Source organism: Epinephelus fuscoguttatus, linkage group LG1 (genome assembly GCF_011397635.1).
Source record: "Epinephelus fuscoguttatus linkage group LG1, E.fuscoguttatus.final_Chr_v1".
In the NCBI taxonomy this organism is placed as follows: domain Eukaryota; kingdom Metazoa; phylum Chordata; class Actinopteri; order Perciformes; family Serranidae; genus Epinephelus; species Epinephelus fuscoguttatus.
Window position 1 is genome coordinate 33,939,852 of NC_064752.1, and position 26,565 is coordinate 33,966,416.

Consider the following 26,565-nt stretch of genomic DNA (forward strand, 5'->3'; position numbering starts at 1 on the left):
AGTGTCTAGATGAGTAAAAATTCAAATGAAAATTTCTAGACTCATGTTTTGTGTGCATGTCGAATAAAATTATTCTGTTCCTCCTTTGATGTCCTTTGATGTTTTTTTTCCCCACAAACATGCTGCCAACTAAAGTTATCTATATTCCCAAAACGTCCCCTCACTTTTGGGAGTAGTTAATGTGAGACAGTTTATACACTGCTGATCAAACTAACAGGATTCAAAGTCCTACCTGTATACGTGGTCCTCTTCACCAATGGGTTGAGTTGGACTGCTGCTATCTCTAGACCAGGGACTTCTCTGAGCTGAGGAGGACTGAAAAGAGGACGTAAAGTCACTATAGAGTACTCAGAGGACCAAATAAGGAAACTAATTTACACCTTTATTTATGAGTCAATGATGGTGCTTTAACAGAATAATTATTAGGCTGTGTGTGAGCATTTACCTCTGTTTCATCAAGTCCGTTTAGGGTTTGCTCAGTGGGAGTAGGTGGGACTTGGGGTGGAGAGCAGAGGTCTTGCTGAGTCTGACCCCCAACAGGGAAGGAGTAAGCAGTCTCGTCAGACAGGAAGAGCGGACGCTTGGAAATGTGGGATGTTGTGGACTCAAGGTCCGCCAACAAAGCATCTGCGGAAATACAAAACAAAAGATCTGATAATCACAGGTCTGAAGTTAATTATATTCAGACAGGGTTGGGTGAAAGGACAGTACAGCACTGCAAAACTCATCACCAGTTCCATTGCATACACACAGAGCAAATAATCGCAGCATGTTTCGCAATCTCTCAAAATCCCATGTGCGCTGACATCAGGGGAGGTGGGGTTGTAAAAGTTGAATCATGCAGACGGTCATAGCCACTCCTCTGGTTACTCATTGACCCTCGTCTGCCTGCAGTCTTGGCATGTCTTAAATCCAAGAGCCGCTGTCATGTCTGCAACCAGGTACTCATATTTAACAACTACACCACAACAGCTACAGCCGCTGCATGAAGGGGTCACTTGGTATTCTGACAGGAACACAGGCCAAGAAAACAACTACTGACTTAGCAGGCCTAACCAGCAGGTAGAAGACACATAACATTATAGGGGATTTAATGAAGAGCGCAGACTGTATTACTGAATACTTGGGCTTATTATAGAGCGCTCACTCACCACAGCAGGGTTTAGTTTCTCTTACAGAATGTCACAAGTCCTAAAAAAATAAAACCCTAAATTTAACAAACTTACTCTAACAATAACTGCCTTATGTGAATAAACGGTTAGTACAAAATCAGTGTTTATGCGTAATTATATATATTCCATTACACAAATATATTTGAGGCTGTTAGGGATTATGGTGTTCTCAAAATGAAGTTCAAAAACTAATGTAAAATTCAAGATAAACCTAATAAAAATGAAACCAAATAAGCCACACTTAGACACAGCAAAGATACAGCTAAAGTACAATCAAATTTCCTAATCACAGAGCATATTGAAAAGGATTCAAACTGCACTTCAAAATGAGGTTTTTAATATTCTGTACATTACACTGCAATATTGCCAGTATTACTAAGATGTTCCAAACTCCAACTATTTCAAAGTTGCAGGGCAAGCAAGACAAAAACCACAACTAACCTAATATGGAGATGAGACGTACCTTAGAAAAAGACAAGACGTTACACCCAGGGAAGTGAAGAGGAGATAATACAGAAAAAGAATGAGAAGTGAAGGAGGAAGAGGGCAACCCAAACAGACTGTCTGCCAGGCAGGAACTGCCTTTCTTAACTCTGCCATCAGCATAAGAGAGCAAGAGGAGCAGGAGGGGGAAGAGTGGGGTGCAACTGAGAACAGAGGAGAGGGTCAGGGTAGAGAGGAGAAGGAGGGGTTAAAGTTAATGGTAGCGGGTTAGGTTCACCCAAGTAAGAGATACTACTCACGCACTGAAAACACTGTGGCAAGCTGAGCACGTTACAGCAGGTGAAGGTAAAGTACGCTGTGCGAAAAGTTGAGGGCGAGCAGAGCTCTTATCAACAGAGGCATGCCCAACTAAGGGAGTGGTATCACAAAGGTATATAAAGGTGTAATCTGCCCCTCCTTCACACAGTCAGCACACTCTCTGCTTAGGTTACTCGTGACTCACACTTATACCATGTTGTGGTGTTACATTAAATTTAGTCTTTAGGTACAACAACAATTTGAAAGATATGATTTCTTTTGTAAAGCACAACAAGATTTAATGAGGACACAACAAATGCTAGCAGAGTGTCATCAGTGCAGAAGTAACTTGGACTGCAATGTTTCCCAGACTGAGAGGAGACACAGCACAAGCAGACCCAGATCAATGCCAGATCCACTTGGCCAGACTTAGCATTAGCGTGGCTAGCATGGCTAACATGCCAGTTGACTGGGTTTCACAGAGGAGACTCCGTTCAGAAGCCCGAGCACATACCACAGAGCTTCATTATGGACACAGCACAGCCCACTGTTTACACGACTGCAGCCAGCTCTGTGTGTGTGTGTGTGTGTGTGTGTGTGTGTGTGTGTGTCCTCATCTCTTACTTGGTAATTGCAAAAAACACACCCATAAAGAAGCAGAACCAACACAACTGTCAAACTTTATCATTTATACCATGTATGGTGTACAATAAAACCTGCTCCCTTTTCAAAGATGGTTCAAATCAGCCAATGGACAGGTTAACACTGCAGTCTGTAGGCTTTACTTCTGGTCCACTAGAAGGGGAAGTCGGCCAACTTGTGAACTTGCTCAAAGAGGTTTCCTGTGTTTCAAACATAGAGGTTAAGACTTCTTCTTTACAACATTTCCCACGATGCAGCTGATTTTAATCGTGATGACATCACCAACAATGCAGACAGAAAGGATGACATAGATGTCCTCCTCTACAATCTTCATTATGGTTTAAAAAAATCACACATTAAGAAAAAATACACTGGATCCGACAAGTCCAAACATCCATCTAGGATGAAGTGAGGACAGGTTTAAACATAATTTCAATTTCATCACTTCTGGGAAATTCTGCATGAATAAACAGCAGTCATATCTGAAGGCCTCAGTAGTCAGTACATGTATCTGCTGCTGATGCCAGAACAAAGTTTTACTGCAGCTGGTGGAGACCTCAGTCAACAGATGTTAGTCCAGATGGTTTACACAAGAGATGTTAATCAACTTAGCTCTCGAGCTGAACTGGCTTTAACCCTGTTGATAAAGAATCTGCTGCTCCGAAATAGAGTTACGCTAAAACACAAACCTCCAGGCTACATGAAATACATATTCTGCTGGCTTGTGGGAGATCTGTGTACTAACTTTAATATCTAAGAGGTCTTGCATCAAAGTGAGGCGAGTTAATTGAAATCTGCTGCTCATTTCCCCTCAACAAAGCAGTTGGAATACAGTCCTTCAATTTAAAAGGATATAGCACAAACTATAGAAACCAGCAGCTTAAAGGGGTTGCCTTTATTCGCTGAACACTGCGTGCTGCTAGACATGCTCTGACCCATCCACAAACTACACAAACACATAGAGGTGTGTCAGCCTCTGCTGCCAAGGGAACATACCGGGACACAGAGACTCTAGTGCAAAGCACAGACAAGATCCCCAGTGACCAAAAATGGAACTACAGTACAATGAGTAACTCATAAGAGACACCCAAGCGCTCAATCTTAAATATGAGCCTCATGAATCATTCTCTGTAAGGAGGCAAGAACTTCTGGAGATAACTTTATGTGAGCATATTTTAGTAGGTATATATTTGGGGAATCGATGTAAGACAGGACTTGCATATGGGATATTGATGTGCTATGAGAACAAAGCTATGTAAAACCTTAACAGACCCAAATCTCTGAGGAGGCAGTTGAGAGAAGGTGAGAGATCTACCTCTGCCAACCAAAAACAGGCTACATCCACATCTAACATCGATTAAACACAGTCTTTGAACAACGGGAAACACCAGCATTCTGTTAGCTTCCATGGCCACAGCACTTAATGTAACATGGCAGGGCACAGCTGGGCTTAAACAATGAGGAATGGCGGTGGGAGTGTCGGGAGAGATAGCGAGTGAAACTGGGAAGTGTGTGTGTGTGTGTGTGTGTGTGTGTGTGTGTGTGTGTGTGTGTGTGTGTGTGTGTGTGTGTGTGTGTGTGTGTGTGTGCGTGGTGCAGCAGGCGAATCCTCAGAGGCTAAAATGTGGGTTGACGCAGATTAAGGAGACTCCCTTCCTCCCAGATGAATGGTGTGCATTTTAATTACACGAATGCTGCTCCGCATGGGGCTCATTACAGGAAAGAGAGAGAGAGAGGGAGAGATAAAAAGGGGACCGGGAAGATTGGAGTGGGCAGAAGAGGGGATGAAAAAGACAGGAAAATTAGAAATGAAGGGAGGGGGATGCAGGAAAATGAGGGTATGAAAAGGAAACCATTTGAAGAGTCAAGCATGGGAACAGCAAAGGGAAGGACAGATGTTGGAATAAAACTGCAACTTTTCACAGTGAAATCAACGCAGAATATTAATATAACTGAGCAAAGCATTCCTGCAGCACTACTTTTACTCTTTGAGGTTTGATCAATACGAGTCCTGCACGTCAACAGAAGCAAGCCTCCATTATCCCTGACAGGACATCCTGCCTGCTTGACACTGCACACACTGCTTGAGGCTCTTTCAGTGCTGACCACTGCATAGAGTGAATCAATGCTGTCTACTTCTCAACACATCTCCTGTTTATTTAGCTGGTTCATTTGAGGAAACGCTTCCTATCTAATGTAATGTAACAAATCACAGCCTTTAACGACCTGCAGGGGGTGATGTTGAGTCGTGTGTGAGCGCCGAGCACACTCTTGGCTTTTTTTGTAATTCTAAGGGCTGGTATACAGAGCAGGCTTTATCTGCGAGGTTCATAAATGCCAAGGCATTTCCTGAGATATGCACTGACACCAAAGTGAAACTAACAGGATGAATATCAGCCCCGATATTCTGTCTGTGCAGCAAGTTTACCTGTGTTCCCTGACCTCCTTTCTGCGTCTCCCTACCCTCATTCCTTTAATTTCTTCCCTCTGTATCTGATGTGTTGCAAGGTGCACGCCGGCTGATATGAAATTCCTGACATGCCACAGCTCGTCTTCCAAATATGAGAGAGAGAGAGAGAGAGAGAGAGTGAGAGGCAGAGGTAAATGTGAAGTGCACACCAGCTGAACAAGACAGTGTGATAATAAGACAGATGAGGGAACACAAAATGTCAGCTGTTGCAGACAAATTTTGTACATAATCCATGTGGAGTCTAAATGTAGTGTTTTAAAAAGGAGCATGTAAAAACAATCTCTATTGTAAGGAACAACCTTCACTTACAGCTCAGTGAGTGTGCGTCGACATGAAGTGACAGCCTTTCATGTTCTGTCGTAAGAGAGATGGCCTTTCAGCGTGACACAAGCTGACAGACCATTGCAGAGATGATGAGTCCCTCCTTTTGCTTCCACCAGAAGGGGGAAAAAAAGGAAAGAAGGACGAGATGGGCGCACTTACACTTTACTCCCCTCTGGGCTCGTGCTAGACAGCAGAAGGCCCGTGCCTGTGTTCTTTTGGAGCGCTTCAGCGGGCACACAAGTGCAAAATTAAATCACACTAGAAACACATACACACACACACAGGTGCAACAGAACAACACTGCACACAGGTGCCTCCCAGCTAGGCTGTCCACACATACCAGAGACAGACTGAGGTATCCAGGCCCACTATAAATACCATCCTGCCCAACCCTGACCTGTGGGAGCAGAGACATACAGTAGATGATGGATGGCCGCACCGGTCAGAGCAACAGAAGAACATTACAGACCACCCAACCAGCTCATAGCATGTATTACATTACATTTGCTTTACCGTCTCATACACTTCAACACAGTATAAGGAAGAGCCTGGGTGGAGTTTTCTCATGTTCAGATCAATGAAATGCTACCAGTGCTATTAAAAGGAAACGGCACCACAGCCCGCACTTACAATTAAGTCACAGAATACGACTGCTTACACAGCAGCTTGTACTCCACTCTACACTATTCAATACAATTACAGCTAAGTCTGTTTAGACACATGCAATCCAACACTTGAATAACACGGTGAGGCCCAGAGAAAGTCCGCTAACTGAAAACCTGAGTAATTCAACCTGACTGAATCCCCTGTTGTGTTTCCTTGACTTCTTACATGTTATAACAAAAGATTATCTTAAGTGTTTGCCTGTAGTTTTATGCCTTTGTACAAATTTTAAGAAGACAGTGATTGCTGATAGAAGAAGACATTGCTACGAATATACATTGCTAGTGTTACGAAAATGGTCAAGTGTGTAGGATTTAGGGACATCTATTGACAGGAAAGGAATAAAATATTCACAACTATGTTTTCATTAGTTAATAATCGCTTGAAAATAAGAATCATTATGTTTTTGTTACCTTAGAATGGCCTGTTTATATCTACATACAGAGCGGGTCCTCTCCATGAATCTATAATACCAAGATACCAGATCCCAAGATGTCACCTGTATAATGGTAGACTACAGAGTGCCCCAGGGATGACGATTTTCTGTAGGCTGATGCGGAAGTTGGCATCACACTGGTTCCCTCGTCAAAGAGCCTATAGGATTTTTCCATTGGATTTTGGACTACTGACGAAAATTAGCTTTATGACAAACAAATGTTTTTGATACTTCACATTATGTTCAGCGAGATCATCCTCACAAATGAACACCACTTTTAGGAGATTTAAAGCCTAAATGCAATTACCAGAAGTAAAACGCTAACATTAAGCTATTAACAAACTACACCATGGTCGCATGACCAAACATTACCACTATAACAAGACTGATGACGTTCTGTAGTCTCATTCAGTCACTTGTTGGCAACCGCCTTTTTTAAGACACATAGAAGCTTTAAGTTCACAAGTAGGGTATCTACTGACATATTTAATGTCATAGAACAAAATGTAAAAGTCTCTTAAGCTTGTGTTAACCACAGACTCACAAAACCCTTTCAAAAAACCCATTGATTTCGAGACAAGGGAACTGTGAGTGCTAAAATGCTAACTCATTTCTGGGCTTTGGGAATCATTCCTGTGGCACTCTATGAGGAAAATGCTTTATGAGCTGCAAGGGATTTTTTTCGCTGCAATACCACAGGTGGCCCCTGGGAAAAAGTTGGCTGCAAGGCTACTTAGTGTTTCTGGAGGCCTGGTCCTCTCCCACCAGAGCATGTGAGCAGAGCAGAGCGGGGAGCGGTAGGATTTTGTGTTGAGCAAGGAGCGGCTATTTTTTTTAAAAGGTTTAGTGGAGCCTTATCTCTCGCTCCAATTTCGCTTCGGTCGCTCATGCCCCATCCAGAATGCATCTTTGCACCTGCGCACACCCACACTATCTTCTTTCAAAACTATAGAGTTTACTGTGTACTTCAGAAAAGAAACTGAGAAGAGAAGCAGCGGTACCTTGGAGAACGGTCCCTAACTGCGGGGAGAGGGCTTCCCCGGAGAATCGACCAAGCTCATGTTTTATTGGTGCCGTAGCATTGTTCCGACCTCTCATTGTTCCGACCTCTCATTAGTCCAAAGTCCCGTTGTTCCGATATGTGATTATTACTGTAGCCTATTTGTGTACCATAGAGGATCAGCAACGCAACAAAAGTAGGCTACTGGTCGAGATACAAGTGTCATAGAGAGGAGAGAATGAAACACCATAACCTCCTGTTATTAACTCTGGGGTCCAGGTTGTGTGGGGAGCTTTCCGCAGCGCTGAACGGCTCCTGGCGGGCATATTTCTACCTTGATGGTGCGCCGTGACCGGCTCTGGGTCAGCTGGCGAAGCAGGCTCACGGCTTATGTGTTTGCCATTTTCTTGTTCATTTTAACCCACACCATGATTTTTTCCTGACCCTAACCAAGTGGTTTTTGTGCCTAAACCTAACCAGACCTTAACCACAGGGCATCATGAACAATGGGTTTAATATGGTTGGAACAATGGGATGTCGGACCAATGGGCTGTCGGAAAAATGGGCAGACACCGTTTTATTTGTGAATAGAAGATTACAGGCATGGGTAGTATGACGCAGTTGTTTTGAGTGGAGTGGTGAGCGAGTGGAGCGGGATAAAATTTATGATGGAGCGGAGCAGAGCAAAGAATGCGCAGAACCAAGCTGAGCGGACGAGCGGCGCAAAGTGACAGGTCTGCGAGCGAGGAGCGGAAATTTTCACCTGCTCCGCTCCGCTCACATGCTCTGGTAGAGACCAAACACAGAGCCAAAGGATGTATGAATATTAGACCTACATTTACCTGGGGGCCAGAAACACAGAATATATTAATCAATATTGTTCTGTATCTCTGCTGGATGTGTAAATAAGCATGGTGCGTTAACAGCTTGCCCCAAAGTGGAAAGCAGAGCTAAATGGTAAACAAACATGGCACCACACCGGTAAGGTAAGACAACACGTTTACATGTCGTTTTCTATATGTTATCTGACATTTATCCTAACGATATGAGGCGGTCTTTGTGGAAAAAAAAGCTTGTTTAGTGGACTAACTTTGCACTTGAAGGTTGCCTGTTCACTTACATTGTAACAGGTCTGACGCTACTATGCGCCCCGGCTGTATCTAGGCTAACAGCTAACATGCTAACTATTATTTTTATGTCACTAGTCACTTGAAACAAATTTAGGACGATAGGAGACAGGTTGAAATCAACCGAAATTTCCTTTTAAGCAAACCACCTCCTGGCCAAGCTCCATAATTTGACACAAAGACATGAGAGGGGTAACTTAGGCATAAAAAACTAACTATTTTTCAAATTACAACATCAATGCTCACCACAGAATAACCACTTTATTATTCGCATACTTAGAAGTAAGAGTTTAATTCACCAAATTCGTTTAAAATAAATGTATTATCAAACAGATGGCAATTAATGAAGTTAAGCTGTTTTACAGGTTGCAGGCACCCACAAGTGACAGTGCAAATGACACTGCAGACATAGTCATGAGCTTGAAACCTCGCCTCTGATCATTTCCACCCAGAAAGTAACACCCATTTCAGCCCATGCGATGAGTCTACTTTCTCAGAAAGTACTGTACGTGTGACCTCAACAAATATGTATTAAAAAAAGCTGCATTCTACATTAATGTTTGACCTCAAGTACAATGTTCATGTCACCACAAAACCGTCCACTGTATGGAGTAATTTTTATAGACACACTGTAGTTAAGATCCATTTACAGTCTGTAACTTGTGCGACTTAAGAGCACCATCTGTATCTTTCCTCTCTCAGAGTGCTCTTCATCTGTGAAAGGTCGTCCAATGTGCTTTTTGGCACATTTACCTTACTGCACTTTTAATTTACCTTGAATTTTCTGTTGTTCAAACATAATAGCATCAAACACCTGTTCATGTGGGTGAATAACTCTATCTACTAAAGTAGTCTTGCCTCACAACTGAGCTTGAGCCACGCTGCATCTCTTTTTACACTGTTATAGTTAGAGCAGTGACACCTAAGAGTGGATGTGAGATTTTAGATCATTGCTTAATTTGTATTTTTATGTCTTCATTGCATCCGCTCAGACTTTCTGCAAGTGAGGCCACCTATAATGTCAGGCATACTGACATGCTAGTATTCTATCATTTCTTTTAAATCGCTACTTTGTGCAGCTCAAGAGCAAAACACACTCACTACAAATTATATCCAATATCACTTTGAAGAACAGTTTTTTTATTTTGCATTTACAGTGAATAACATGCACTTTTTCGTTCCTCTTCTGCCTGCTTCTCAGTCACTTCTGATTATCTGCCTAATGCTTTTTCACTTTAAATCCTTTTTTTTTGTAGCTGCTTTCATAGTGCTGTTATGGCTTGTGAGTTTAATCCTTGCTGCAGCCCAAATGCCCATGGGGACAATAAATATCTACTGAAATGAATCATTACATTTCACTAAATGAATTGAATTAATTAAAGGATTTTTGACTGTATGAATAATGTATCAACCTCTTCATATGACTAGGAGAACTGAATGACAAAAGTGAGAGGAGACCGTCTGAAACTGAAACCATACGAGTACAAAAGATAAAGCACACTCCTCTTGCCGTCTCCCACCTACCTCCCCTCTCCTATTCCCCACAGAGCGAGGCTTACAAAGAACACAGAGGTAGTTTGTGGGCGCAGAAGCTTTCCTGTGGTTTACACGTTGCCCCTGTGGTTATTTTGAGCATCTGTGTGCATGCAACAGCGGTGAAAGCAATGTTTCAGCAGCGCTGAGGGTACATTTATTAAAGACAAAATGAAAGATTGCTCGTTTGTTTGAATCGCAAACAAAAGCAATACAGTATGTGTTTTAGTATTTTACTATTGACTGAAAATAACATCTAAAACCAAATCCACACACTACAGGGCCAAAAAGGAAACTAAAAGTTTCCCTGAAGTCCCTGAATGTCTGTATAGAAGTCATTCATCCAGTTTTATGATAGCAAGTGCAAGTAAAACTATCCACTGAACTATGGTTGGGAAATTTAAGACATTTTACCATTCATTCAAACACCGTCTTCGGCAATTTCTCCTGTGGCAGTGCCAAGTGAGAGACAGTTTCATCTACTGGTGTGACTGAGGCCACACTACAGGATGACATACTGTTTTTACACTTTAAGAATTTTAAACCTGAGTTGTATGACGGAAGTGATGCCCAATATTTGGGTTTTTATAATTCCATTCTGCTAGCCTGAGATCACTACACCAAACTGCAAACACAAGTTAGTCTGGAACCTCTCAGTTCATTTTGGATTCCCAAGCAATGTCATCAACAGACACAGACCAAAAGATAGAGCTACAGCCAATCAGAGCAACGAAACATGTGCCATAGCGCTGAACCACGGATAAATGTAATCAGACTACAGTGTGCAGAGATAAGCTGTGATGGTGTAGCATTAACATGTCTGTCAACGAGTGTTGCTGTTTTGCCGTCAGAATTTGAAAATGGTACTTCAACACAGTTCCACGTCAGCGGCAGCCATCTTGGTTGTTTTCAAAAATGCCTCAAATGTCCTGAGCCTAGAAAATAAGAGGGCAGAGTCTCTGCAGATAAACACACCGCCACACACTGTTGTGCGTCATAAATGATGAGAAGGAGAAGGAATACTCCTGTATGAGTCTACACATTGTTTCCCAGGAAAATTCTGCACAGTATATCTTTAAAGCATCAAATTAAATTTAGATAAAACATGCACAATTACACTTTATGCGCCTAAGAATTATGATTTTTGGTCTTAATTTGAGTTTTAACGGAAAAAAATCTTATCTTAAGCTCAATGTTCTTGCTTTGTCTGGAGCTTTAAACTCCATCTGTTGATTAAGACTATGAGATATGGTTGAAAGCTCAAAAAAAAAAAAAAAAAAAAAAAAAAGATAATAATAAAAATGATCAGATTGCAACTATCATAACCCAGACCCGGTTAAGTGGTAGAAAACAGAAGGCTGGAGAGACGGATGAATGGATAGATGGACTGTTTTTTCCCCTTCTCCTAATCAGTTCTGTCTGGTTCTGTCTTCTCTGGGTTGAAGTAGGTCACAGCACCAGAAACAAGCTGCTCTTTGTCCCCCTCCGGCAGGACGAGGACAGAGGGACGAGGATGGAGAGGAGGGTTTGTGAGGTCTGCAAAACAGGCCAAATCATTCCACTGGAAAACAGTCAGCTCGGCGTGGGTGCCAGAGCCCGCATATGTGTGTGTGTATATATGTGTATAAACTCCTGTTAAGCCAACACCCCTATAAACCTGTAAAGTAGTAATCCTGACCTAAGCATCACCGACGCTGTCATTAACTCGAGTGGGGTCTAGATCGGTCTTCCTGAATGATCCTCTTTAACAAGCCAGATGCTGATTGTAAATCCAACTGAAGCACAGGCAATATGAAGCACACACACACGCGTATAATCATGCTCACTTTCCTTCACATGTGCACACTCACTTGTCCGCACCCCCTCAACTTCCCAATTCATCAAAGGCCTTCATTGTGGTGGCTTTATATCCCAAATAGGGTAGTACCAGCAGTGTGTTATTTACTATTTAAACCCACGCCAAGGCCAGAGGAAACCTGCTGGGCACGAACCCATTTCCTAATAAAAGGAGTGATGTGTTATCTAAGCCTGCAGCCACGCCAACCATACAACCTCTTAGAAAAATGACATTTAGAAGCCAATTAGGGGAAAGCCTGAAAAACCATGCAGGTGCATTTGAAAGGCCATCTGACACTTTGAGAGCTCGATTTCATGCGACAAATAGGCATTCATTGAACTGAAGCACAGGACCCACGATCTCAACAGCAGGTACCTTTTGTTGCACTGAGGCAGCACCAATTTAATTTTGATTAAAATTAAAATACTGCGGCACAATTATCTCCCATGCAGAACTGTTAGACCAGCTGTTTTCCTGTTACAGCTCGCATCAGAGGATCAGCAGCGTCACATCAACCGAGCTGTCAGTCACTGTCAGACCGAGTGCCGGGATAAGAATCTCACAAAGTCAGCAGGGAACTCAATTCAGAGCACAGCACAATAGTGGAAGGCTGCTTTAGGCATATCCCTAACACATGACACAGAATGTGTTACAACTGCACCTTATTTTGCTTAATTTCTTCAGTGACAACATGCTACATCAAGCTAATGAGCTGTTCCAGTTGCCTGGAAACAAAATGGAAAACAGCAAGAAAAAAAACAACAACAGGATTTAATAAGCGCAAAAGCAAGCCGGTTTCTTCTGCTCACATTTAGGAAGTTGCTGAAAATAGGACAGGATGAGGCATGTCCACAAGTTTGTATGACTAACATAATGTCTGCAACCTACAATAGGCTATTCTGTCTGTTCGCAGCAAAGAATCCTCCTGACTGCCACTACAACAGAGAGGTCACAAAGGGCACTTCCTGTCATGAAACATGTGCCCAGCTGGACGAGAAGCTGACCAATAAAAAGGGCTCATTGAGCTCAGCTGACAAAAAGCAGGACAGGGTAACATGACTGGTACATGTAGTAACTGTAGGGCTGGGCATTTGATTAAATTTTATTTTCAATTATGATTTTGGAGATAAAACAATTATCAGTAGACAGCAGACAGTACATAGAGTGTGTGTGTGTGTGTGTGTGTGTGTGTGTGTGTGTGGAGTCAGACTCAAATCACAAGTTTGATGGCTTCAGATTGCAACCTCGACTTGGACTTAAACGCCGATGGCTCATGACTTAACTTTTAGACTTAGGCCTTTTGACTTGAAAATACTTGAGTCCTTCCCCCAAGTCCAAAGATGTAGTTAAGATTCTGATGTTTGTCTACAAAGTGTTAAACGGCCTCGCCCCCTCTTACATTATAGAGCTTCTTTCCCTGTACCACACCATGAGCGAACTGAGATCATTTGATCAAAGACTTGTGTCTGTCAGAGATCCAGGACTAAGGGTTACGGGGACAGGACTTTCTCTGGCGCTGCCCCAAAGCTCTTGGATTCTCTTCCTCCCACCATCCCATAAAGAATCGTCTTAAAGCATGCTTTTATTCTATCGCCTTTTGCATATAGTGTGACTGTCTTTGTTGGTATTATGTGGCTTCAGATTGCAACCTCGACTTGGACTTAAACGCCGATGGCTCGTGACTTAACTTTTAGACTTGGGCCTTTTGACTTGAAAATACTTGAGTCCTTCCCCCAAGTCCAAAGATAAAAAAGTATGTTATTTAAAGTGTGTCATGAATCAATTCATTTCCCCTTCATTTCCTGAATCAACTAACTTTAAGGTTACTCATTCCCAGCCAGTCAACATGTAATTCCCCAGATGATACACTTTGTTTGATCCAATCCGACAGCATCCAATCACATTGCAGGAGAGAACCATGAAGAACTCTGGTTACGTTACTGAGCACCAGTTGGAAAAAATGATACCAAACATAATTTTGTCTGTGTTGAAAAACAAAAACACAAATTGCAGAATGCAAAATATGCAGATCAAAAATTACAGCTGGAAACACAACAACTTCCGACTTCGCTTGACATCTGAATTTGCATGAAGAACATAAAGTCGAGGGTAATATTAACAAAGTTGATGAGCTAATGTGGTGCTATGAACTAACTGTGGTACTGGTAAATAGTCAAGTCAACTTTATTTATATAGCACTATAACACAAACAAAGTTGATCCAAAGTGCTCCTACAGCACACAGAAAAAAAAAGAACACAAGCAAATGAGAAGAGAGAAACACAAAAATTTGAGAGATAACAGACCGACATGCAACACAGACAGATAATAGTCATGACAACATACCACTTCTTCTTTCTTTTTATACTGTCACCACAGTGTGACAGTAATACCAACAAAGACAGTCACGCTATATGCAAAAGGCGATAGAATAAAAGCGTGCTTTAAGATGATTCTTTATGGGATGGTGGGAGGAAGAGAATCCAAGAGCTTTGGGGCAGCACCAGAGAAAGTCCTGTCCTCATAACCCTTAGTCCTGGATCTCTGACAGACACAAGTCTTTGATCAAATGATCTCATTTCTCTCATGGTGTGGTACGGGGAAAGAAGCTCTATAATGTAAGAGGGGGCGAGGCCGTTTAACACTTTGTAGACAAACATCAGAATCTTAAAACGTATCCTGTAGCTAACAGGCAGTCAGTGTAGGGAGGCAAGAATGGGTGTACTTTTTTTGACCTTGTTAAAACTCTTACTGCTGCATATTGGACTAGCTGAAGACAGGATAAACAAGAATGAGTAATACCAGAATATAACGAATTGCAATAGTCGAGGCGGGAGGAAATGAAGGCATGGATGACTTTCTCGAGCTCAGAGATACAGAGCATTGATCTGAGTTTGGAGAGTGCGTAACAGCATGAAAATTAATTTTCCTACATGACTGATTTGTCTGTCAAACTTCAATTCAGAATCAAATATGACTCCAAGATTTTTAACATGAGATTTAACAAAGGGTACCAAGGGGCCAAGATGAGGAAAAATAATTTTGGTCAAATAGTGTGACATGCTATGAAAGTGCAATGTTAGCCAAACATTTTTATGATGAAGTTCAGTCGCACTTTATGAAGCATTCCTGATCTATGTACATTTAAAATATTATTACTCTGTTGTTAAAATGCTATTACATTTGGTTAAGAACACATTTTGACTTGTTTGGGACTTAAAACTTGGACTTAAAACTTGGGGCTTGAGACTTGACTCAGGACTTCCCTGTCATGACTTGGGACTTAAATGCAGAGACATGAGACTTAATTGTGACTTGCGAAACAATGATTCAGTCCAACCTGTGGTACAGTGTGTGAGATGGAGCAAGAGAGCTTTTAAGCTGTGAATTTTTTTCATACAGTTCAGTTTGCAGTTTGTGCACAAAGAAAAGCTGCAGCTCGTCACAACCGACAGGAGTTTCCTGTGTCTTGTCTCCTGGCTGCTGAGTGGAGTGACAGAGGTCAACTAGAGACAACAACAAGGTGTACACCCTGTGCTTTCCAACCACGGACGAGAAGCTGAAGCAGGAAAAGCTAACGTGTAATAAATCCAGTGCACCCCTTTCCTTAAGAGCCATACCCTTTACCTTGAAGCCCATCCTAACTCAGGTAACACAACCAATTATTGCAACCGCTTACCCATTCAGCAAATTTTATTCAATTAATTTGATGAATATGCATTTTTTTTACTGCAACAAATGCATGATGTGTTCAAAGTCAGTAACTAATCATGATAAATAACTGTGATCTGTGATACTGACCAAAATAATCATGATATGAGTTTTGCCATAATCGAGCAGCCTCAGTAACTATACTGTGAGACATGCTGGTCTGTAACTAAAACAACACAGATCCTACCCACAGCCAGATTTTTCTTGTATCCCTGAGTCTTAATATGTTTTTGGCTTAAATGCCTATTTTCACATAAACCCCGGTTCCAAAAATCTACAGTAGCTTTTCTGATATCAATCCTGCAGGCTGTTGTTATGGTGCACTGGGCCCATGAGAGATGACATGACGCTTGGCTGAGTGTAGAGCTGTCGCTGCTTAGTCAGCTTCCCCTTCAGAGCTGTCTGTCCACACCAGCAGTCTGTGATCAGGAGCGTTTTTGTATGCCTGTTTTGAGCGTGCGCGTGTGTGTTACTGTATGTGTGAATACACCATATGTTTCAAAGCCCTGTGGGGTTTTAATTTTAAAGTCAAACAGATGGACAAACCCTGGAGGAGATACAAGGGATTCTCTCGAGCCTTCAGATGCTACATTGATTCTCTGTGTGATTTATATGCCGCACACAGGAGACTTATCATCTAGCGAAGACTTGCCCTTTGTTGCGTAAAGCCCAGGGTTACTGAAGATGTAATTTGTAACAACTTGCCAGATTTTTGAGCTCAATTGAAGAGGAAGTTAACTGTTAATTTTAGATAACGGGAACTTTTATGTCTGGGCTGACTTTACATTTAAAAGGGTACTCCAGTGATTCAGTAATGCATTTCCACACATTTGGGGAACTTACAAGAGACAGATAAAAATAGGAATGGCCATAATTAAAGCAACAGAGGCAGAAATATGTTGACTTTTAGACCCTGGTATGAGTCAAGCTTCACTTCCCATAATGCACCTCCATAGCATCTTTTGTTCAACTTTCTCTGCCTGGTAAATTCCCTGGTCTTTAAAACCCACGCCCTCAGTTTCTTCATCTCACTGGTTAAAACGTTAAATCTTGTTTGTTCCATCAGCACAGAAAGCAGCTAAGCTAAGCAGCTAACAGCTGTAGCTTCATACTTGGCAAACAGACACTAGATAAGGTAAAACTTTATTTATCCAGAGCGAAATTGCTGAAGACATGGGAGTGGTATCAATCTTCTCATTTACCTCTTGCCAAAACAGCCAGTGAGTGTATTTCCCAAAATATCCAACTACTACTGTCTGTCTCAACCAAATGTTTCAGATGAGACAGACGACATAGCGCTGGGACACGTTTTTCGGTTTCTCTAAAGGCATTCAATTTTTAAGATTCTGTTATTCTAATCCAGTGGTTTTCAACCAGGGATCCTTGAGAGATTGCCAGGGGGTCCCTAGAAAAATGAGGAATAGCTTGTTTTCACTGTTTGATTCACTTTCGAAGTCAGCCCAATGTAAGTAAGAGTCATAAGAGTGACTATTCTGATCAAAGGTTTCACTTCCTACATGGTTATCTCCTCAGCTGTAGTTGACAACTAAAGAATTCTGGTCTGAATTCCAACCACAGTCTTCTCAGATGGAGGTCCCTGAAGTGAAATCTTTTCAAACAGGAGTCTATGACCTAATGTGCATCAATTAAGGGGTCCTTGACACGACAAAGGTTGAGGACTATTGTTCTATTCGACACTCTACAGTGTTGTTATTTGTATTATTTGTCTATTAAAAAAAATCCAAAAGGTTTGGTGTGTTTTATGCATGTTTGTAATTCCAGTGGGTTTGGTTGAATGATGTTTTACCCATGGACTTTTTGTGATATAAAAACAGCTTGTGACAACTTTTCTTACCATGGATAAAATACAGACCTACATAGATGCTTGTTAATAATCATAGGCTCTGAATTCAATGCCTGACAAAGCGCTGTGAAACAGAAGTACAGAAACAACATACTAGCTCCAAAACATTAAGTTTGAGATTTAAATTCATGAGATTTATATTTATTTTTCAATTCTTTAAAGTGATAGCACAGATTTTTTGAAGTGGGGTTGTATGAGGTAACCTATCCATAGTCAGTGTTTTACCATCAGTACATGGTGGTCTGCACGTTTCAACAAGCAGACAGGAGTGCCAACACAAAAACTCAGCAATGTACTGTGGTGGGCAGGGGCAATAGCAAAACATATTCTAGTCATCTAAAATCATCTAAATTAGTTCAAGTGTGCACTATACTGAGGATATTTTTGCTGCTTTACATTGCCGTCAGACAGCCCATTACCTCGGCACTACATTTTCTCAGCCGTAAAACATCCATATTCCTATGCATAAGCACAACTGAGCCACTCACTGCAAAACATCACAGATCAGCTGTTTGGGTCAGACTTTCAGCAGTTTATGGAAGACACAACAGATATAGTGATTATGATATGAACAACAAAATGCCGTTCACTGCTGAGACGAGAGGATACCTTTATAAACCGGAGTAGAGAGAAGAACTTCTACAGACGGAGACTGAACGGGCCAAAGGACAGAGGTGTTTAGGAATATGGAAGTTGAGAGATGTAGTGCCAAAGGAAAGGGCCGTCTGATGGCAAAGCAAAGCTGTTAAAATATTCACAATACAGCATCCACTTAAACTGGTACTGATTTTTTTTTTTTTTTGGTAGGACATTTTTTAAGTAGCTTAAATACGTTTTGCTGCTGCCCTTGTCCACAGCAGTTCATTGCTTAGCTTCTGTCATAGTACTCCTGTCTGCTTCTCCTAACTGGGAGCACACCAATTGACATCAACCGTAGGTAATACACTGATTATAGATAGGTACCTCAAAAAATTCAATCCCTTTAATGTCATTTAAAACAAAATAATAGTCAAATCCAAAAATTAAGAATCAAATACCTACCCAATGAGACACTCGAATGGTCAAATATTCAGGTCCAGGCCTACAAATTTGTGATTTCTAAACAAGGGTTACGCATTTTGCAGAACTACTTCATTGATTCCTTCAAAACCTGAAATAATTCACTGGTTATCATCACACTGTATGCACAGTGGAGTTACTGACTCATCAATGCATCATAAGTCAAATGAAGATGAAGGTTGATTATCACTGAGAGCAACACTGACTGACAAGGCCATGCTGCTCATGGGCAGAATGGATATCATGTTGATATACAAACAGTGTCCCTGATAGAGTGAAAAACCACCACTCAGGCATAAATGACATTGTTGTCACAGTCTGATACGGAGTATCTAGAGGAAATGTCAAATGTCCACACATGAGCTGTCTGACGTTCCTTTTGGTGTATAAACAATGAACCAATCTAAATTTAGACTTGGTTGAGTATCTAGGCTACATCAGATCTCATTTGGAGTAAGTAAAGGACTACTTTGCCCACGCCCACTCCAAGAGTGACATTTCCAAAGCTGAAGCTGCTGTGCTGACAGGGCTCTAGGGAATCACTTCACTTCAAATGATGCCACCAAAGCCACAGTAAAACAAATCAGTGAGAGAGAAACAGAGCAGTTACTGTATTTGGAAACATGAAAGAGAAATAGTGAAAAGGTATTGTGGATCAAAGTCAGTAAAAGGAAGTTAACTTTGGAGGCTAGTTGACATTCATGTCTTGTTGGTGCAGGCCCAAAGCAGTGAAGCACGGAGCAACGCTCAGCAGCGCTGATAGCTGAAGAGGGGAGGTCAATGAAAGTTTGCCTCAGAACATACCAGGCGTCTAAACTGCAGAGATTGCACAAATAACAGGACACACACACACAATAGATATGAATCCATGTCTAGCATAATAAAAGAAAGCTTTTGTATCCAGTTCCTGATTTAAAAAACTTGATAATTGCAGGCGATCAAGCATCACAATCTGCCATGATCCAAATCTTCCTAAAGGCTAATCTGCTCTCCTGCAAACTCAGCCCGCTTTAAACTGTCAATAGATTGCAGCCTGCAGTTTCCTATGTGGTTCACCACAGGAATGATGGGGAGTGGGGAGAGAGGGCGGGGCAGTGCAGTGTTTAAGGAGGATAAATTTTGGCTGAGGCCCAATCCCTGCATGTGGGCCTGATTCACCCCGACGCCCTGCCTAGTGTGAGCAGCGCTAGTCTGCTCCCACGGCTGGCTCTGAAGGAAGCATGGGGATAAAGGAAAATTAAGAGTGCGCACATGTGCGGATCACAGGAAAGACACTTTTATGGAGGAAGCAAACCTGCCAGTCAGAGTCACTGCTGTCAGGTCCCTGGTGTTGGATATAGGAAGACTGTGAGAATGAACAATAAAAGTGAGGGAAGAGGAAAAGAGAGATGAAGAGCCGCTTGGTGGAAGGTTTCTAGGTGCTGCTGGCTCAGCGCTTAAGAAGAAGGACTCCTCTGCTAAAAATACATGTAGGTTTCGTCGTCCTCTCTGGGGTCCGAGGTGGATGGCTCTCTTGCACTGCCTCACTTCAGTCCTTTAAGAGGCACTTCTTTAGATTCCCGACTGCATTAAAACCACTTTAAAACATCAACACATTCCATTTTCATAAACACATGGAAGAAAGATGTCCCGCAGTGACTCTCATCCCAGTACCGTCCATAAGCACAGAGCATTGAACACTGAACAGTGAGGTATCTGAAGCCTTTATTTCTCTAGGTTTGTGTGCCACAGTTTTACAGGTCTCTGCTAAAACGATGACAGAATTTACAACCCTGTGACATGATAATTACACTGGGTTGTGTAACGCTCCTTTTTTAAGCAGCTACTTTAAGGAAAGCCCTTCACCCACGTAAGCTGAGAAGGTATCCATAAATATTGACTGGATATAGAATGACCAATGTTCTTGGTACAGTCTCACTCTCACCACCAAGATGTCAACCACAGAGCTGGGTTTTGGTCCAAATTAGATATATCCAGGCATTCTGCTGTGGAGCAATCATGACGGCAACGACTAAAAAGACACTGGGCTCAAATTGCTTTTTTAAATTAACCAGGCCAGTTCAGATAGCCTCGCCCTACCTCAAATGGGAATGTGTTAAGATTCTGCAGAACAGAACTATACCTCTTATCTGACAGCAAGTCCACCTGCACCTCACAGCGGGTGGTAATTGGAAGGCTTTTGCAACACATTTATCATCTTTGACTTTATGAATGCATTCTGGTGTCTTTTTTAGCATCCAATGAACCCGACTCCAATGCATTTCACGGATGTCCTGCTAAACTTAACCTTACAGTTGCCGGGGTAAAACTCAAAGCCTTGTAAACACAAATGGAACAGTCCATGCTTGTAAATGAACACAAAAAGCAACCAAGCCTGAATCCTGCACTGTGTGAGCTGTGCTACTTCAGTGATTTCCTTCTGTTTTTAATTAGGCTGCACACTTTACATCACTGAAGGGGGTCTGAATAGTTGCTCCTATAAATTATTCTACAGCACTAGAAGAAACTTGTGAAAGATCCTGCACTGCCAACATGGATGGATTATGGGCCTACTGGGCCCAGGCCCAAAGTGTCAGGGGCCCGCATGTACAAACTGTCACTCAAAACTGAGACTCAAAATGACTACACAGAGATACAAAACAATCAAAAAAGACACCAAAATACCTCAAAGAGACACAATTTGACCTTTAAGAAGGCATAAAATGACAAAGACATGCAAAAAAAACCTACAAAGAGACACAAAACAGCTACAAGAAGACACGCAACGACCAAAAAGATGAAATATATAGACACAAAATAAGTACAAAGAGATGGAAAACGACTACAAAGTGACACAAACAACTACAAAAGGACGCAAAATGAGCAAAAAAGACAGCACTATTCCTCAAAAAGATACAAATTGACCTTTAAGAAGACTGGAAAAATGACAGGCATGCTAAAGAACTACAAAGAAACACAAAATGGCTACAAAGAGACACAGAGCAGCTACAAGAAGACAACACAATGACCAAAAAGACACAAAAGAAAAACAAAAAGGCACAAAACAACTACAAAAAGGAATAAAACCAAGAAACACACAAATATACCCCTAAGAGGCACAAAATGGCCTCAAAGAGACACCAAACAACCATAAGGACACAAAAAAAATCACACAAAGAGACACAAAACACAAGCCGACAACTACAAAGAGATGCCAGCACAAAGTCTGTGTGTCTTGCTTCTGTGTAGGAGATGTGGTGGGCCCTTTTGCATGTCTGTGCCCAGGGACCCAGCTGTCTCATTATCCACCCATGACTGTCTAGCTAAAACAAAGTGCAAAGGGTGTTGAGCTCACAATAAGAATTTTAAACTACTAAAATAATAGCAAAAGGAGCTGTCAGTGAGGGAATCTGGAGAGCCGGGATGGTGTGTGCATCAAGAACATTGTGCTGAGCTCTTCACATCGTCCCTGTCACCACAACCTGGCCTCAGGCATTACATTTTCTGCTGTCATCAAGTGTGCTATAATTCACCGAGTTGAGCTCATCTTCACAGACACAGCTCTCATGGATTCACCTGCTCCTGTATGTGGGCTAATAATGCACTAATGTGACAATGTGCTGAAATAAAGGTAACATTTAAGATGAAAACAGTTTCAAGAAGCTGCAGACCATTGAACGACTGGAAACACTGTCTCAATACTGATTGTTTCATGTTGTTGATACCACTGAAACCAGCTCCCACCTGCAGCAGAGGCAGTTATGTAAGCCTGACAATCACCAGGAGGGGCTCGTTAGGTCAGTGTCTCATCAAATACCAAATGACTTGAGGTCTAATTTATATATTTCCGCTCATGGTTATGAGCATGAAAAAGTTAGAGGAGCCTTACAGTAGATTATCATGCCCAGATAAGTGATGTGGAGGAACTGTGAGAGGAATAACTCGCCCACAGTCACTGCCAACACACCGACCACAGCGCTACGTCCTCTCACACACCTTTTTCCTTCACATACACACCCGCTAACACACATGTTAATTAGGCTAATTATCGCAATGAGTCTGGTAGCAGGGCTTCCTCATGTAAGCACGCGGGGCCTTTCTGGGCATGTAACCTCGCGCTGAGCTCAGCTGAACCGGGATAACTTCACCTACCTGGACACACACTGCTGACCCGAACACACAACTACAGTCAACAACCTTATTAAAAACCACCATAGGTTGACTACAAAGCTAACGCCAGCAATGTGTGGTAGCGTTGTAACAATACACACACGCACGCGCTGTGTAAATGTTGCATTCACGGCGAGCGAACTTACCTAAATCATCCATGTTGGCCGGAAATCGTCCCTATGCTGAGAACCGGACCGGTCCTCCTCTGTCGATCACAGCTGGACTGTAAAGCAGCGGATTCAGCTCCTAGTCGCTGAGTCTCCGTACACAGACGACCCTCGCTGAACGCAGTGAAGTTTTCAAGTTCCCCTGCTGCTCGACGAGCCTCAAACACTCTCACAAACACACACATACCCTGCTGCCCCCCTGGAGTCTCCAACAGCCCACATCCAGCCCTCTGCCTGCCCACCAGCCGCCACACACAGGGACCAGCGACATCTAGCGGCACACAGTGGGACTGGACACTCAGCATACAGTGTATACTCAATTTAATGGGAAGCTACATGGGAGAAGTTAAACTACAGTAAAGCTACTCTAGGAAGGACTCTGTACTGATTTAAACACAACAATTTTGTTTTTGCTCCCCCTTTTTTTTTTACAAGTTTAAGTTAAAGATCTAAGACTTTTTTCAAGCACTCAATAGATTTATTTCTCTCAAATTTTGGTCACAAATATGTTAAAATCTTTGTCAGTGGGCGCTTCTTTTTTAAAATAATCCATGCACCTGACAGGTGTGGTGTATCACGAAGCTGATTAAACACCATAACTACTATCACACAACACAGTGCCACAGATGTCACAAATTTAGAGGGAGTGTGCTGTTGGCATGCTGACTGCAGGAAAGTTCACCAGAGCTGCTGTCCATGAACTGAAGGTTCATTTCCCTACCATAAGCCATCTCCAATGTCATTTACATTAATTTGGCAGTACATGCAACCAGCAGAACACTTGTAGCCACTCCATTATTTCGATGGTAAGCCACACCAGCTCAGGACCTCCACATCCAACCTCTTCACCTGCAAGGTCATCCGAGACAAGCCACACTGACAGCTGATGCAACAATTGGTTCGTAAAACCAAAGAACGTATTCAGAAACTGTCTCAGGGACACTCATCTGCATGCTCTTTGTCCTCACCAAAGTCTTGACCTGCCAGCAGTTCGTCATCGTAACCAACTTGTGCAGTTCTGAGGCCGATTGGATGTACTGCCAAATTCACAGAGATGACACTGGAGATGGCCTATGGTAATGAAATGAACACTGAGTTAATGGGCAACAGCTCTGATGGACATTCCTGCAGTCAAATTTTCTGGGCAAAATTTGTGAGAAATAAATCTATTGAGTTCATTAAAAAAGTTTTTCATTTTAAACTTAATCCTGTGAAAAATGAGAGCAAAAAGAAAAGTGTCACATTTCAATTTTTGTTTAGTATAGTTCAGTTGACTAAAGCTTCTTAGAAAAATTAGTTAAACTACTTGTAAAAAAAATAAATAAATAAAAATGATCTAATTGATAATGCACATGTAATATGCATGGGGAAGTGCAAGGAATGTCAGTTTTGGTTTTGTTCATCAGTCGTGTAGGCCTTCCAGAAACTAGAGTCCAGCTGGGGGTATTACACCAAGCAAGATTACTCAGTTAGCCAGGTTAAATCTAAAATATGCAAGAATTTCTCTGAACGTTTGTTAATAAATAACAATAATTAATACTTATGACTAACTAATAAAACAATGTAACAATAATAGTAAATAAATAAAACTAACAAAAAATATTCCTTTCCTTTAATGGACCAGAACTGGTTGTAGTCTCTATATTTAACACAAAAAAAAAAAGGTTTAAAAAAAATAACCTAACTACTTGGATCACAAAGTACTGGATGTCAAATTCTTATCTAATATATTGCTAGGTTTTGAATGTAGGACTTTTGCTCACAATATTTTCATAGTGTGGTTTTAATACTTCTTGTTTAGTAGAGAGTCTAAATACTTCTTCCACCACTGCAAATTTATCATGAGTCTGAAGTGAGTTGTATTTTTGTGTGATAAATCTGATGGTGTTCTGCTCAGTGGGTGCGTACCCTTGCCAGCCTTCTCTAATGGCTGCTGACTTTTGAGTTATGACCTGAAACTCCTGCAGGACTAGAGCCTGAGCTGAGATGATCATGGCCCAGTTCCAGCGCCTGCTTATGCTTAGGTCCGCCCCAGAAAAGTTACGTGACCCATGATGCCCCCATGTTCGAAAATACTTATTATTATTGTCAACACTGGTGATATTTGTTTTGGTGGAGTGTGGTAGCTCAGTTACAGTGCACAGAGAGACAAGATAAAGAAACAAACACCATTTCAACAGCGCACACAAAAGAAAAAACATGACTCTGAAAATATGTACAATGAAAAATATATGGCGTGTACCGTTCAGTTCAGTTCCTCAGCATATCAAGTAGCCCAACAAGCATAAAAGTACAGTGGTTGGTGTGCCAATGCAAACAGTTCAGTCTGAGTTTAGTCCAGTGCCTGCAGAGCAATGCAGGTCAGTTTGAATACAGTACAATGCAGCAAAAGGTCCCTTGTGGATGCACCTGTGGTAGATAAGATATGATAAAGTGCCCTCTAAGGTGCTGCTCTTGTGGAGAAAATGTCATGGAGTGCACTAGAGAAAACATGATAGCCTGACCTCTTAAGTGCCCTCCTTGTGGAGAAAACATGATGCAGTGCCATATAGGTTGACCTACATGCTAGAAAACTTTCTGGACATCTGTGTCCAGCCACATGTAGCTGGTGTAGAACTGACTAACTCTCATCAGCTGTTCTAGAACACAGAAACAGTTCCAGTTCTGCCTTCCTAAATGATCAAAGATTCTAGTCTTGGCATTAACTTTGTCAGAACAGGTTGGCCTATATCTGTAAAGCCTGTGCACCACACCTGGAGCATTCGCACTACATTTCGGAGAGCAAAGCAAACATAATAACTGCAACAACCGACAGTGTTTGCTGTCAAACTAACTTATTAACAATAAGAAAATGGAATTCCAGGACAATGCAACAGCTCCTGAGGATTTTGATTCCCTTCACAAAACCAAAGAAATCCTCCTCAGTAAAAACATGGCCCTCCGCATACGAAGCAAAAATCTGTCCAAAGAAAAGGAGGCGTTGCAGAGAAGGATGAATGATCTAATGGGCCAGGACACACAGGACACCAGTCGTGTCTCTGAAACAATGGAGATGGATGAGATAGATTCTGAGGGGCAAAGCACCACCCCTGGAGATTGTGAATCCGTCCGCCAAGCCAACAAGTTCCTCATCCAGAACAACAAGGCTCTTTATATAAAAAATTACAAGATGTCCCGAGACATAGTGGCTCTTCAGAAAAAAATCAATGACCTGATCAGCCAGAGGGCACAGGCCACCAGCAGTGAAATGTCAGTGTCCACAGAGTTTGCTGACAAGCACTTGCAAAATCAAATCCCCAAAATGGAAAACGAGGACACTCAGGCAGAAGCAGTTCAAAGTTTCGATGAGCTGCAGGAGTGTGACGTCCTTGAAAAGACAAGTGTGCTTGAGGAGCAGCTGCAGAGCTTCTGGGAGGAGCAGGACTTGGAGAGTAAACCCCTGTCGTTGCGGAGAAGGTTTGTCAGACTCTTCATCCCAGGATGGAGGAAGCGCTACCCAAGCAGGGAGACACTGGTGTATGTGGAGTCTGTGGAGCAAGCCAAAGAGGAGACCCAGAGGAGGCCCACATTGTGGCAGCGGTTTGTCAATTTCTGCAACCAGAGATTTAGGAGGAGGAGGAGGGCATAGACAGTGAGAGTGGTTAGGTGTGGAGTGCAGGTAAGTCCCACAA

At 42.1% G+C, this 26,565-nt stretch overlaps 1 protein-coding gene across 3 annotated transcripts in view; it reads right to left on the reverse strand.

Annotated features, from left to right (window-relative positions):
• The window catches only part of LOC125878539 (paxillin-like), a 36,885-nt gene extending 13,763 nt beyond the window's left edge, over positions 1-23,122 (reverse strand). Inside the window, exons 1-3 of one of the 3 annotated variants that reach the window (XM_049573698.1) lie at positions 22,874-23,122; positions 446-627; positions 233-315 (exon numbers count right to left, since the gene is read on the reverse strand). In XM_049573698.1, coding sequence (XP_049429655.1) covers positions 233-315; positions 446-627; positions 22,874-22,886 — 278 coding nt within the window. In that variant the 5' untranslated portion in view covers positions 22,887-23,122. Of the gene's footprint in view, positions 1-232; positions 316-445; positions 628-1,919; positions 1,959-22,873 lie in introns of those variants that run through there. The other 2 variants (XM_049589504.1, XM_049581601.1) reach the window with 2 other exon arrangements.
• Positions 23,123-26,565: the final 3,443 nt, after the last annotated feature.